This window comes from Amyelois transitella, chromosome 23 (genome assembly GCF_032362555.1).
Source record: "Amyelois transitella isolate CPQ chromosome 23, ilAmyTran1.1, whole genome shotgun sequence".
Classification (NCBI taxonomy): Eukaryota; Metazoa; Arthropoda; class Insecta; order Lepidoptera; family Pyralidae; genus Amyelois; species Amyelois transitella.
Window position 1 is genome coordinate 7386946 of NC_083526.1, and position 12721 is coordinate 7399666.

The 12721-nt window shown below is 36.1% G+C and overlaps 1 protein-coding gene across 1 annotated transcript; it reads right to left on the bottom strand.

Annotated features, from left to right (window-relative positions):
- Positions 1-1018: 1018 nt before the first annotated feature.
- Positions 1019-11016, bottom strand: LOC106129515 (facilitated trehalose transporter Tret1). The gene is made up of 7 exons (XM_060951082.1): positions 10913-11016; positions 7206-7379; positions 6522-6598; positions 4969-5022; positions 4344-4504; positions 3484-3659; positions 1019-2633 (listed from the first exon to the last, which is right to left on the bottom strand). Coding segments are annotated over exons 1-7 (1578 nt in total). The 5' UTR covers positions 10914-11016; the 3' UTR covers positions 1019-1698.
- Positions 11017-12721: the final 1705 nt, after the last annotated feature.

Genomic DNA, 12721 nt, shown 5'->3' on the forward strand with positions numbered 1-12721 from the left:
ACTTACCTACCTACGCAAAGCTAATTCTTAAAAATATTGTTATAGTCCCAATTGCTTTTCACAAAATTCAATTTTAGAATTACGTCAGTACAATGTGTATTGACATAATTCTAAAATTGAATTATTTTACGAAATATATATATTTTTTTTTAATATTGCGCCCCGTATAAAACTTTAATACATTTTCGTCTGTCACTTTCTATTGTGCAGGTAACGACATTGAGAAAAATATCGCAGAAATCTTCGCTCCGAATGTGGAGATTCGCAAACGTAAGATATCAAAAAACATGGTAAGCCGCTAAAATAAACATATTCTTGTATTCACGATGGCGCTCGCGTTATGACTCTCACCCCTCGCGTGATAACGCGAGAATCTCCCCGATTCTGGGGTAATTTCCCTAAATGCCATTGTAATGGCACATACTTATAGGAGAGGTATTTTTTTATTGGTGCGGAATGGTTGGTGTTATACTAATATTATTTTATTTGTTTTCCATGTAAAGACATTGCATGTTTGTAACGCGATAACTTTCGAGCCGTCGGTCTGACTTTGAAGAAATTTAAAATATCGTGTGCCGTATGGTTCTCGGGACCAATAGAAAAATTAATAGGACAACTCCATCTCGTAAGTAAGTTCGAAACTTGTGTTACGAGATACTAACTCAACGATACTATATTTTATAACAAATACTTATATAGATAAATATACAAAACCCAGGCCAATTAGAGAAAGTTCGTTTCTTATCTCGCCTGGCCGGGATTCGAACCCAGGACTTCCAGACTCGGGACTCGAGAAATTGTCAAATTCTATTAATGAAAAGGCTTATAAAGTTGAATTTTTCCTTTTAGGCATTGACTTAGCAACTTGTCACTATCTGAATCGCATTATACCATCCAAGTAGTCGGGGTCTTCAAGTCTCGTAGATAACATGGCTCTGCCTATCCCGTAAGAGTAAACACGTACCTACTATGCTTGTATTTAAAAGGTAGCAAAACGATAATGAAAAACATAATCAAATAGTGTAAAATAAATTTTATTACAATAAACATAATAAAAAATAAATACTTGTCCTAAATATCTCTTCCTACCCCCTACCAAGTCTTCAATTAACTAATATTTAAAAAAATTTGTCAATTCCAATTTGAAAGTTTCAAAACGATACGCTTTTAACTTTCTTTGCAAAATTAAATTAAATTCGGCTCTAGCCGGAATATTGTAGCAAAATAAATAGTAAAAGAAATATTATAAGAGTACATGATCTCTGAATTTATATATACTATTAATAATCGATAATAAATTAACTTAATCTACCTAATGTGGAATCCCTTACTGTATCATTTAAAAATAAAGAAATATTAAGTTTATTATTTGCCTTTAGGCCCATAAAATTATTAAGTTATCAAAATAGATAAAAATTATAATAAAGATTCTAAATTGTTGATTGTCGATATGTCTGATATCTCTTGAATGCATAATTCATCTCGTTTTATGTCTTATTTTATTATTAACACAAATAATTTAAATAATGTTTATTTCTATCTACATAGCGTCTCTTTGATTTTATTAAGTCTTACATTTACACTTATAGTCCCTCATAATCATTAAAAAATAAATATTTTTAGCAGTACGTCAAATTCAGAACAATATTCGAATACTGATTTTGAATAAATTTTAAGCCAAATTAAATTTATTCTAAATCAGGGTTCTGAAACACTCTCAACTTCAATGACATGTCTGTGCTTCCTCTTCTTATGTATACCATCAAATTCATTGTGGATCTCCTGTAACGATCTGCCTTTAGTTTCTGGTACGAAGAAATATACAAATATCGTACCCACTACACATATAATAGCGAAATACCAAAGCGCCCATCCTGGTTGAACCTTAGCGACCAAATTCTGGAATAGTTTGGTCACACCAAATGCTAAAAACCAGTGAAAACCAGCAGTTATAGCTGTGGCTCTTCGTCTAACGTTCGATGGAAATATCTCTCTTAGCATTAACCATGGGATCGGCCCGACACCAGATGCGTATACACTGACAAACATACATAGACATAACAATGGAACCCAAGTATTATTCTGTACCATTTGTGATGCTTTCAAATGGAAGTATGTAGCTAATAATGCTAAGCTAATAGCCATAAGTGTGAAAGAGAAAAGTAATAAGACGCGTCTTCTTACTTTCTTCAACAACATAGTAGAAAAATAAGTTGATGAGACTAAACAAAATCCAAGGATGATAGCAGCGCTTGGCAAATTCATCGTAATCGAAAATGTGTTGAAGATATTCTTCGCATAGAAAAGGACGGGATATATACCGCTCATTTGCTGAAAGACCATAAGTCCGAAAGAGACGACTAGAGCTTTGATTGTGCCTTTAGTGCTGAATAGTTCTTTGAACGTCACGTTATGCTTTACGTTATTTCTCATTTGCTCCTTCAGTTCTTTATATTCTGAGTCGACATCATTATCGATGCCTCGGAAATATCTCAATGCTGCTTTAGCTTCGTTATATTTGCCTTGGGAGAGAAGATAGGCAGGTGATTCAGGAAGGAAGATGAATGCAACGAAGAACGCTATTGGTATTGTTGTACAGATAACGGATAACCAAGTGGCGCTTGGAATCATACCTGAAATAAACAAAAAAGATTTTTATTAAAAATCATCTAATTTGAACTTAAATTTTGATTGTAACGAATTTTCGTGTGGTTCCCGGCACTACAAAATATGACCATTCCATCTCTTTTCCATGGATATAGTAAAATGCGACTAAGGGTTAGGCAAATAAACTTAGGATTTTTCTAGTTGATGTTGATGCGACGGCCAGCAACCTGGGTCTATTTGAATCTTAATTCTAATATAAATCCATACAGCTAAATATGGCCTTTCTGTCTTTTCAAGACTGTTGACTCTGTCTACTCCACAAGGGATATAGACATAATGATATGTGTAGTGAATTTCATAAATACTTTGACGCTAGTATCAATAGATATCATTTATTAACTATAATATTCATTAACTTTGAAATACACTGTCGACGAGGAAAAGTGCCGGGGTTTTTAGTGATTATATGTTATGTGGAACTTTTGACATGAAGCTCCGAAAAAGTAACGACAAACCACCATATACAATCATTAATAATTCTACGGTTGAATCGAACGTAAAATACTTTTACAAATATCGAGCAAAAGTAGTGAAAAAGTTCACACATAACAAGAAAGGCACACGAATTGTATATATAGATGATTTACTGCTGTGACCTAATGGCAAGTATATTTATTTTGTTCTTAACTCCACAAGAAAAATCATTGAGCCAACAAGTTGCACGCAACTTTTCAATTCCGTAATTGTTAACTCTGACTACCCCGTAAGGGACAAAAATGCATCACAGGAAAATAAATTAAGTTTTTAAAATATGGATAGACTTAATACAAAGACTAAAGTAACTAATGATAACGAGAGCTTACAATTAGAACTTACCAACAATATAACCAAAAAGGACCCCACACGCGAGGTGTACATGGTAGAAGTTCGCCAAGGTCGGCAGGAGGTCGCTCTCAGCTATGTCCTCTACGTACGGAGGAATGCCGACGCTGAAAGCCCCAACGGCTACTCCACCGACGAATCTGCCTACGTACAACCCGTAGACGTTTGGACTGAAATAGCAAATGATTATTTATTCAGCATCTAGGTTTATGTTTCGCCTTCGCAAGGGTGGATGACTTAAGACAGATAGTTACCACTTAAGAAACTTTACCAAATCTTTTGAAAGCGAATACAACTATAACATTTAAACACTTGAAAATATTTTATACATATGTAGCTCAATATTGAACCAAGTTACTAGCACTAAAGTATTTGTGAGTGGTCCGATACCAATAGAAAAAAGAATGGGACCACTCCATGGATGGCGTAAAAGGCGACTAAGGGCATGGGTAACAAACTTGGGATTCTTCTTGTAGGCGATGGGCTACCAACCTATCACTATTTCAATCTCAATTTCATCATACAGCCTTACAGCTAGACTTAGCCCATCAGTCTTTTGGTTCAAACTGTTGACTCTGTCTATCCCGCAAGGAATATGGACGTGATTGTATGTATATAACAGAAGTAATTAGAAAAAACTAACATTCTGTGCCGACCCTACGTAAAAAGTGGGAAAAGGTAACGACAAAGAAGAAGTATGTATGTACGAGTATGTATATAACTAGCACTAAAACAATTAAGCAATCAAATTTCTAGATAACTTTTTGCTCTTTAGTAGCGTAAACTGACTAATACTATCAGTTTTTAGGAAAGACTATACATTTAACTATTTAATGATAGCTAATAAAATATACCTTGAAGCGACCATAATCCACGACACCACCAGCGGCAAGGCAAGGTACAGCAAGGTCTTCTTTCTTCCAAAATGCTCTGATATGAGACCAGTGGGTATTGCTCCGAACAGCGCTCCAAGACAGAGAAGAGACGCGGTCCATGACGCTGCTGAGTGAGTTAACTGAAAAAATATATCACGATCATTTTCGGCTTCCAAATATGTGTAATTGACTGACATTATCAAAGCAGGGTTATTTTGTCATCATAATCATCATATAATCACGTTTATTTCGCTTGTGGAGTAAACAGAGCTAACATTCTTTTACAATTGCGTGGCATTTCAGTATTTTTATATAACAGTTTTCTTTAAAAATACTGAAATGCCACGTTCAGCTGTATGACTTAAGGTTTGAATTGAGATTTAAATAATGACAGATTGCTAGTCTATCGTGTACAAAAAGAATCCCAAGTTTATCAGCCTTTTCTCTAGCCGCCTTTTACGACATTAATAGGAAATAAATGAAGCGGTCCTATTCTTTTTCAATTAGTACCGGTAGTTTGAAAGTATACCTTTATATTTCTACTTTAGAAGACATTTTGAAAAAGCATAGTAAGATGTTGCCACAAATAAATTTTAAAACTTACCGTCAGCCGAGGACGTGGGTCAAACCCATCCGACAAAACTGATTCCAATGGAGCCTGAAACAATAAAAAAATGTTTGATATGTAGTGAAATAACTCATTTTAAAATAATACATACATACATACATATAATCACGTCTATATCCCTTGCGGGGTAGACAGAGCCAACAGTCTTGAAAAGACTGATAGGCCACGTTCAGCTATTTGGCTTTAAGATAGAATTGAGATTCAAATAGTGAAAGGTTGCTAGCCCATCGCCTAAAAAACAATCCCAAGTTTGTAAGCCTATCCCTTAGTCGCCTTTTACGACATCCATAGGAAAGAGATGGAGAGGTCCTATTCTTTTTTGTATGTGTTTTAAAAGAATCAATATAAATATTATTCCCGGAGGGGTAGGCAGGGACAAAATCTTTTTATTTGCTACGATCCCTGCATACTTATTTCGCTTCATCCACATTTATAACTAGTTTCGGGTACTCTTGACCTGACCTTTTGCTAGAACGTCGCCGATCATTCTTTTCAAAACTGTTGGCTCTGTCTGCCCCGCGAGGGATAAAGACGTGATTATATGTATGTATGTAATCAGTGGTAAAATTAAGATTCACAAATAGTAACAGGTTGCTAGCTCATCGCCTAAAAGTAGAATCTCCAGTTTACAAGCCTATCCCTTTGACGCCTATTACGACATACATGGGTAAGAGATGTAGTAGTCCTATTCTTTTTTCTATTGGTACCGGGAACCACAAGGCACACAAAAACAAATTCAATATGCAAAAAACAATATATCACTTCAAACAATTTCAAAGAACCAACTTAAACTGTAACTTAATACTAAAGTTGTGACAACATTAAATCTTGTTGCTACCTAGAACTAGATTTAAGTCCTAGGCAAACTTTTACAGCCAAAATACACCTGCATTGCTGCATAAGAAAAACATGAGCCAATAACAACTTTAACTGCTTAAAAATAAGGTCTACACCCTGATTTTTATCATTGAATCGTAATTTAAATAAAAGTGAACCTTATACCGTTTAAATAAAGTTGAAAATTGATTGTGTGATAAATGACGGTAATAAGTCAAAGGCGGCGTGTCATTTGTTCGAGAAACTTCGGAAAACTTTGACTCGTATGAGTTAGTTAGTCACATATTGTCTTAGTGTTGCGATACTATTTAGTAGCTAGCTTAAACCAATTAAAGTAGGTAGATGTTTGAGGAAACTTATGCTTCTATAGCTACATACAAACATAATTTAACTATTTGTATGGATTTACATTAAGCCACATAGAAAAGTATAAATAAATAAATATATACGGGACAAATTACACAGATCGAGTTAGCCTCGATGTAAGTTCGAGACTTGTGTTACGAGATACTAACTCAACGATACAATATTTCATAATAAACACTTATATAGATAAACATCCAAGACCCGGGCCAGTCAGAAAAAGTTCTTTTCTCATCATTTCACCGGGATTCGAACCCGGGACCTCCGGTGTCACAGACAAGCGTACTACCGCTGAAATGGTGAGCAGTACCCTCATAATAATTTATTACCTCATTGCTGATCAAATGAGGAAGCGCTGATGAAGACCACGCCATGCATGCACCTGATGCAAACGCGCCAAGATTCACTGAAACCAACAAAACCATGTTAATCTGAAGATGTTTTAGTTGAAAGAGAAATAATTGTACATACATACATACATAGAGCCAACAGTCTTGAAAAGACTGATAGGCCACGTTCAGCTGTTTGGCTTAATGATAGCATTGAGATCCAAACAGTGACAGGTTGCCAGCCCATCGCCTAAAAAAAGAATCCCAAGTTTGTAAGCCTATCTCTTAGTCGCCTTTTACGACATCCATGGGAAAGAGATGGAGTGGTCCTATTCTTTTTTGTATTGGTGCCGGGAACCACACGGCACTATAAGAAATAATTGTCTATATTTATATCTGCTACCTGACTCTTAGAGGCGTGCCGTGTGGTTCCAGGCACCAACAGGAAAAAAAATAGGACCACTCCATCTCTATCCCATGGATGTCGTGAAAAGCGACTAGAGATATGATTACAAACTTAGGATTCTTCTTTTAAGCGTTGGGTTAACAACTTGTCATTACTTGAATCTCAACTCTATCATTAAGCCAAACAGCTGAACTGTCGGTATTTTAAAGAGGCTGTCTTCCCCGCTAGGGATATAGACCTGGCATTATATATGTATGTGTATATGTTTCAATTCTTACCAATTCCAGTAGCAATATACTGGGTAGTGATCCCGGACGTATCCCGCTTGATATCTGGGACAGTTTCGATTCGCTGCAGTATCTTGGGATTCCCGTTCCTGGCTGGTGGTCCAGGGGGTTCGCTCGGGGGGGAAGGCTGCTCCACATCCACACTCGTCCCTTGTTCCTCTGTCACTGGAATAAAGAAGAAGACTTAAAATTGGTGAAATATTCTCCTTCCAGCACTATAGAATAGGACCAATTACCTTAATTGGAGCTTTTACGACACCCATTGGGAAGATATGGATCTTCCCAGTGGGTGTCGTAAAAGGCGACTAAGGGATAGGCTTTTAAACTTGACATTCTTCTTTTAGACAATGGACAAGCAATCTGTCACTATTTGAATCTCAATCATATCATTAAACCGAACAGCTCAACGTTGCCTTGACTCTGTCTACCCCGCAAGGGATATAGACGTGCTTATATTAGATTGAAACAGTGGCCAGTTTCATAATAATAACATAACATGACCTCGCCATAGTAGCCTTGTTTATGAGATAAAAGGAATACGTTAACAAACAGTTTTACATGATAACTCGAAGAGCAGGTCAAACGGATTTAAATTTAACCCACAGCCAATAAATGAGCATTATTTATTAGTATTCTTAAAGACCTATTTGGCATAGTGCTAGTATTCCTACCTTAAAGTCCCGGGTTTGATCCCGTGTCAAATTAGGTCCCATCTATACTAATATTATAAAGCTGTAGAGTTTGTTTATTTGAACGCGCTAATCTCAGGAACTACTGGTTCGAATTAAAAAAATATTTTTGCGTTGAATAGACCGTTTATCGAGGAAGGCTTTAGGCTGTATAACATCACGCTGCAACTATTAGCAGCGAAGAAAAAATGGAAGATGTGAAAAAAAACGGGGAAAATTATTCATCCTTGATGGCTTCAATGATGCTTAAAATAACTATTCCACGCGGACGAAGTCGCGGGCACGGCTTGTTTTATATAATTTACTTGTACTTAGATAAGAAAATAGAAAAGGGACAGGAATATGCCAATTAATGTTCCAAGTTCGATTTCCGATCAAGGTCATCGTGGAAACTATCGATCCCGCTACAGGCCTATCCCTTAGTCGCCTTTTACGACATCTATAGGAAAGAGATGGATTGGTCCTATTCTTTTTTTTATATACTGGTGCCGGGAACCACACGGCTGTGTTCCGTATTAAGTTTATTTAGTGACGAAGGGTATTAAAGTAAGTTCTGTTCCCATTGAAAATATGGTGAATTACTATTAATACGCAATCAAAGCCTAAACTAATACATTGTTTTCTATTTTCATTACATATCAATCAATTAATATGTTGGGGATGACAAAAAAGGTTGGGTTTCAGAATATTTACATACATACATACATATGGTCACGTCTATATCCCTTGCGCGGTAGACAGAGCCAACAGTCTTGAAAAGACTGAATGGCCACATTCAGCTATATGGCTTAATGATAGAATTGAGATTCAAATAGTGACAGGTTGCTAGCCCATCGCCTAAAAAAGAATCCCAAGTTTGTAAGCCTATCCCTCAGTCGCCTTTTACGACATCCATGGGAAAGAGATGGAGTGGTCCCATTCTTTTTTGTATTAGTGCCGGGAACCACACGGCACGAATATTCCTTTCAGAATATTTCTTTATTTTTAATGTCATTTTTTGAATAGTGTTTGTGTTGGTGTCTCGTTTTGTCAGTGGAAAAGTGAAGACCGTATTTTTTTTCAATCCCTTTATTTTATTTTATTTATTCCTGCCGCTATTTAGGGGCATCTCTGGAACAAGGAGAGTTGCGGGTCTAGCTGACAAAACGAATCCACATCACAATAACTATTGATTTCATAAAAAAAAGTCGCCATTGCATACAGCCACAGCATTTTGATTACAAAATGTTATCAGATCATCACTCATCAGCCAATTAATTAAAATATAGATATTCTTAATTAACGTACGTCAATACGTATCTATAATCACCAATCATAGACACAACTTTCCAGATTAAAACTTTGTATGTGTGTTTATAAAAAAATTTAGTAATTGAAACGGTTCATTGACAAAATGATTGTAATGGAAGTTTATAAATATTATTTTATGTTATTACGACACCAGCGGCTGAATTCTTATCAATAACTAGCTGTGCCCGCGACTTCGTCCGCGTGGAATATTTATTTTGGGCATCATTGAAGCCCTTAAGGATGAATAATTTTCCCCGTTTTTTTTTCACAATTTCCATTATTTTTTCGCTCCTAAAAGTTGCAGCGTGATGTTATATAGCCTAAAGCCTTACTCGATAGATGGTCTATTCAACACAAAAAGAATTTTTCAATTCGAACCAGTAGTTCTTGAGATTAGCGCGTTCAAACAAACAAGCAAACAAACTCTTCAGCTTTCTAATATAAGTATAGATTGAGTTATTGACACAGTTCATTGACAAAATGATTGTAATGGAAGTTTATAAATATTTTTTTATGTTATTACGACATCAGCGGCTGAATTCTTATCTATAATGAGAGGGAATCGGCCAAGTGTGTGTCGGGTGTCTTGCATTACATTGCATTAGATACATGAATATGTTATACTGTGCACGCCATCATTTGCCTAAGTCTCATCTACATATAAAGCATTATATTGCATTTTTTCTAGTCACATCGGGACTTTTTCAATCTAAGCTTCTAATTTTTTTCTAATCGGTATACCAAATACATCGATTTGAAAAGATAGATAGATAAAACTCTTTATTGCACATAAGAGTAAAACATATAAAACAGATAGAGATGGTACAAAGGCGGACTTATCGCTAATGCAATCTCTTTCAGTCAACCTTTGGGTGGAAGGAAACCAAACAGGAGATTGGCGTTGGCGCAGAGCAAGATATGTATATAAGATAGAATAGATAGATGAGAAAAGAATGGTACGTACTAAGACATTAGATTATAAACTTGGGATTCTTCTTTAAGGCGATGGGCTAGCAACTTGTCAATATTTGAATCTCAATTCTATCATTAAGCCAAACAGCTGAGCGTGGCCTATCAGTTTTTTAAGACTGTTGGCTCTGTCTACGCCGCAAGGGTACATGATTATATGTATGTATGTCTATTTATTTATATTCATTTAAAATATTTAGTCTAAGCGATTCGGGCTGTGCAAATTTTGTTCTTTGCCAACCAAACAAGGGTTATTTGTAACTTAGAACCATAACAATATCTACCTTGCGAATTGGGAAACCCAAAATTAGTTGTTAATGTGTTTTTAGTTCCACTGAAATCAGACTGCTCTGAGTTTCCGTTTAAACACACACACAATCACGTCTCTATCTTTTGCGGGTAGACAGAGCCAACAGCCCCGACAAAATCGAGATTCATATAGTGACAGGTTGCTAGCTCATCGCCAAAAAAATTCCCAAGTTTAAGGTCTCTTAGTCGCCTTTTACGACATCTGCGGGAAAGGATTGGAGTGGTCCAATTCTTTTTTGTATTGGTGCCGGGAAACACACGCCACTTAACTAAGTTAAAACTTCTGAAAAAATCAATATAATCAATGCAATTTATCAAAAAAATTACCATCCCAAACAGAACCTTCTCGAGATGACACTGGATATAGTATAGATCAGAACTCTTAACAAATTTAAAAAAATAAAATAAGTAATAAGTCAAAGTGACTTAAAAGCGACTTACTTGTCACCAAAGTCCTGTAAATCCTGGAACCCACGAAACTAACCAACACACTTCAACGAGACGATGATAGCTACTGAATCTGGAGACACACTCTCATATCAGATTCTACATTTTATTGTCAAATGCGGGTCGCACGTTTAAATAATCATAAACAACTTTTAGACACGTAAGAACACGCCTCTTACTCACTACTATACATTATTTTGATAAATCTCAAAAATATGATAAATTAATGACATCAAATTAGAAACCTCAAAAATAACAGCATTTCTCCACTATTTAATGGCTGTTATTATACATATAAACTTTCCTCTTAAATCACTCTATCTTTTGAAAAAAATCGCATCAATATCCGGTGCGTAGTTTTAAAGATAAAAGCATACAAAGGGACATAAGGACGGAGAAAGCGACTTTGTTTTATACTATGTAGTGATGATGCGAAAGTGTGTAAGTATGTCAGGATGTCAGTATCGATGTTTGTTACTCTTTCACGCAAAAACTACTGAACCGATTACGATGAAATTTGGTATGTAGGTCGCTGAAGACCCAGAATAACATATAGGCTATTGTCGAAATTATCTTTTTCCTACTTCATTGTCTTTGTTGTTTCCTAATATTTAAATTAAAACTAATTCAATGTTTCGGGCCGTAATTGTGCGCCCCTGCCTCTGATACCCTCTAACCTCATATCTGGGCATCAGCTATCTGAAGACGCCACATCACACCACGAATCAAACTGGGACGCCGCTGGTACACAAGTACATATCTGGATTGGAGGCGTGGTCTAGGTGATTTTAACCTACTTCTTAACAGAGGAGGTTGTTATTGTCTATAGAAAATTTTACAGGTAAATACATACATACATAAAATCACGCCTCTTTCCCGGAGGGGTAGGCAGAGACTACCTCTTTCCACTTGCCACGATCTCTGCATACTTCCTTCGCTTCATCCACATTCATAACTCTCTTCATACAAGCTCGGCGGTTTCGGGTACTTGACCTGACCTATTTATTTACAGGTAAATATTTTGTCGAAGCTAGCTTGTAGTCATAAGATTAAAAGCTACATATATACATACATATAGTCACGTCTATATCCCTTGCGGGGTAGACAGAGCCAACAGTATTGAAAAGACTGAATGGCCACGTTAAGCTATTTGGCTTAATGATAGAATTGAGATTAAAATAGTGACAGGTTGCTAGCCCATCGCCTAAAAAAGAATCCCAGGTTTTAAAGCCTATCCCTTAGTCGCCTTTTACGACATCCATGGGAAAGAGATGGAGTGTAACACACAAAAGTAACACCCCTCTTATTATGTTGGGGGTTAAAAGGGAACGTGACTGAAAGCATATAGACTCAAATTTCGTAAACAGATATACAGTTGCTAAGTACCTATACTTTATTGCTTTCTTATCGATACAATTTCAAGGTCAATTGATTTTTCAAGTCCTGGTATCAGAATTTTCTTATCGAACTTATAGCCTCTGACGTATTTTTTATATCAGTCCAGGCCAATAAATGTCGAATTGTTTGGTCTAGAAAGACTCTGAAGAAAGTTATAACAAGGAAGCAGTTTTTAATGAGCATTCCTACATACTTAATTTCTACATAAGCCAGGAAAATAGCATAAATTCCCCTACAAAGGTTACGAAAATCAGATGGGAGTCGGTTCATGTAAAAACCGGGAATCACACGGCACCAATACAAAAAAAATTTGATTCGATGGAATAGCAACCTGTCACCATTTGAATCTCAATTCTATCTTAAAGCCTTTTCAAGTCTACTAAGTCTTTTCAAGACTGTTGGCTC

Bases quoted from the DNA above. Each gene is read 5' to 3' on its own strand.
- LOC106129515 (XM_060951082.1), bottom strand. The intron at 3,660-4,343 runs GTATATTTTATT...TTGCTATTTCAG, and splicing joins TGGATTATGGTCGCTTCAAG to TCCAAACGTCTACGGGTTGT. The intron at 2,634-3,483 runs GTAAGTTCTAAT...TGTTTATTTCAG, and splicing joins CCTTTTTGGTTATATTGTTG to GTATGATTCCAAGCGCCACT.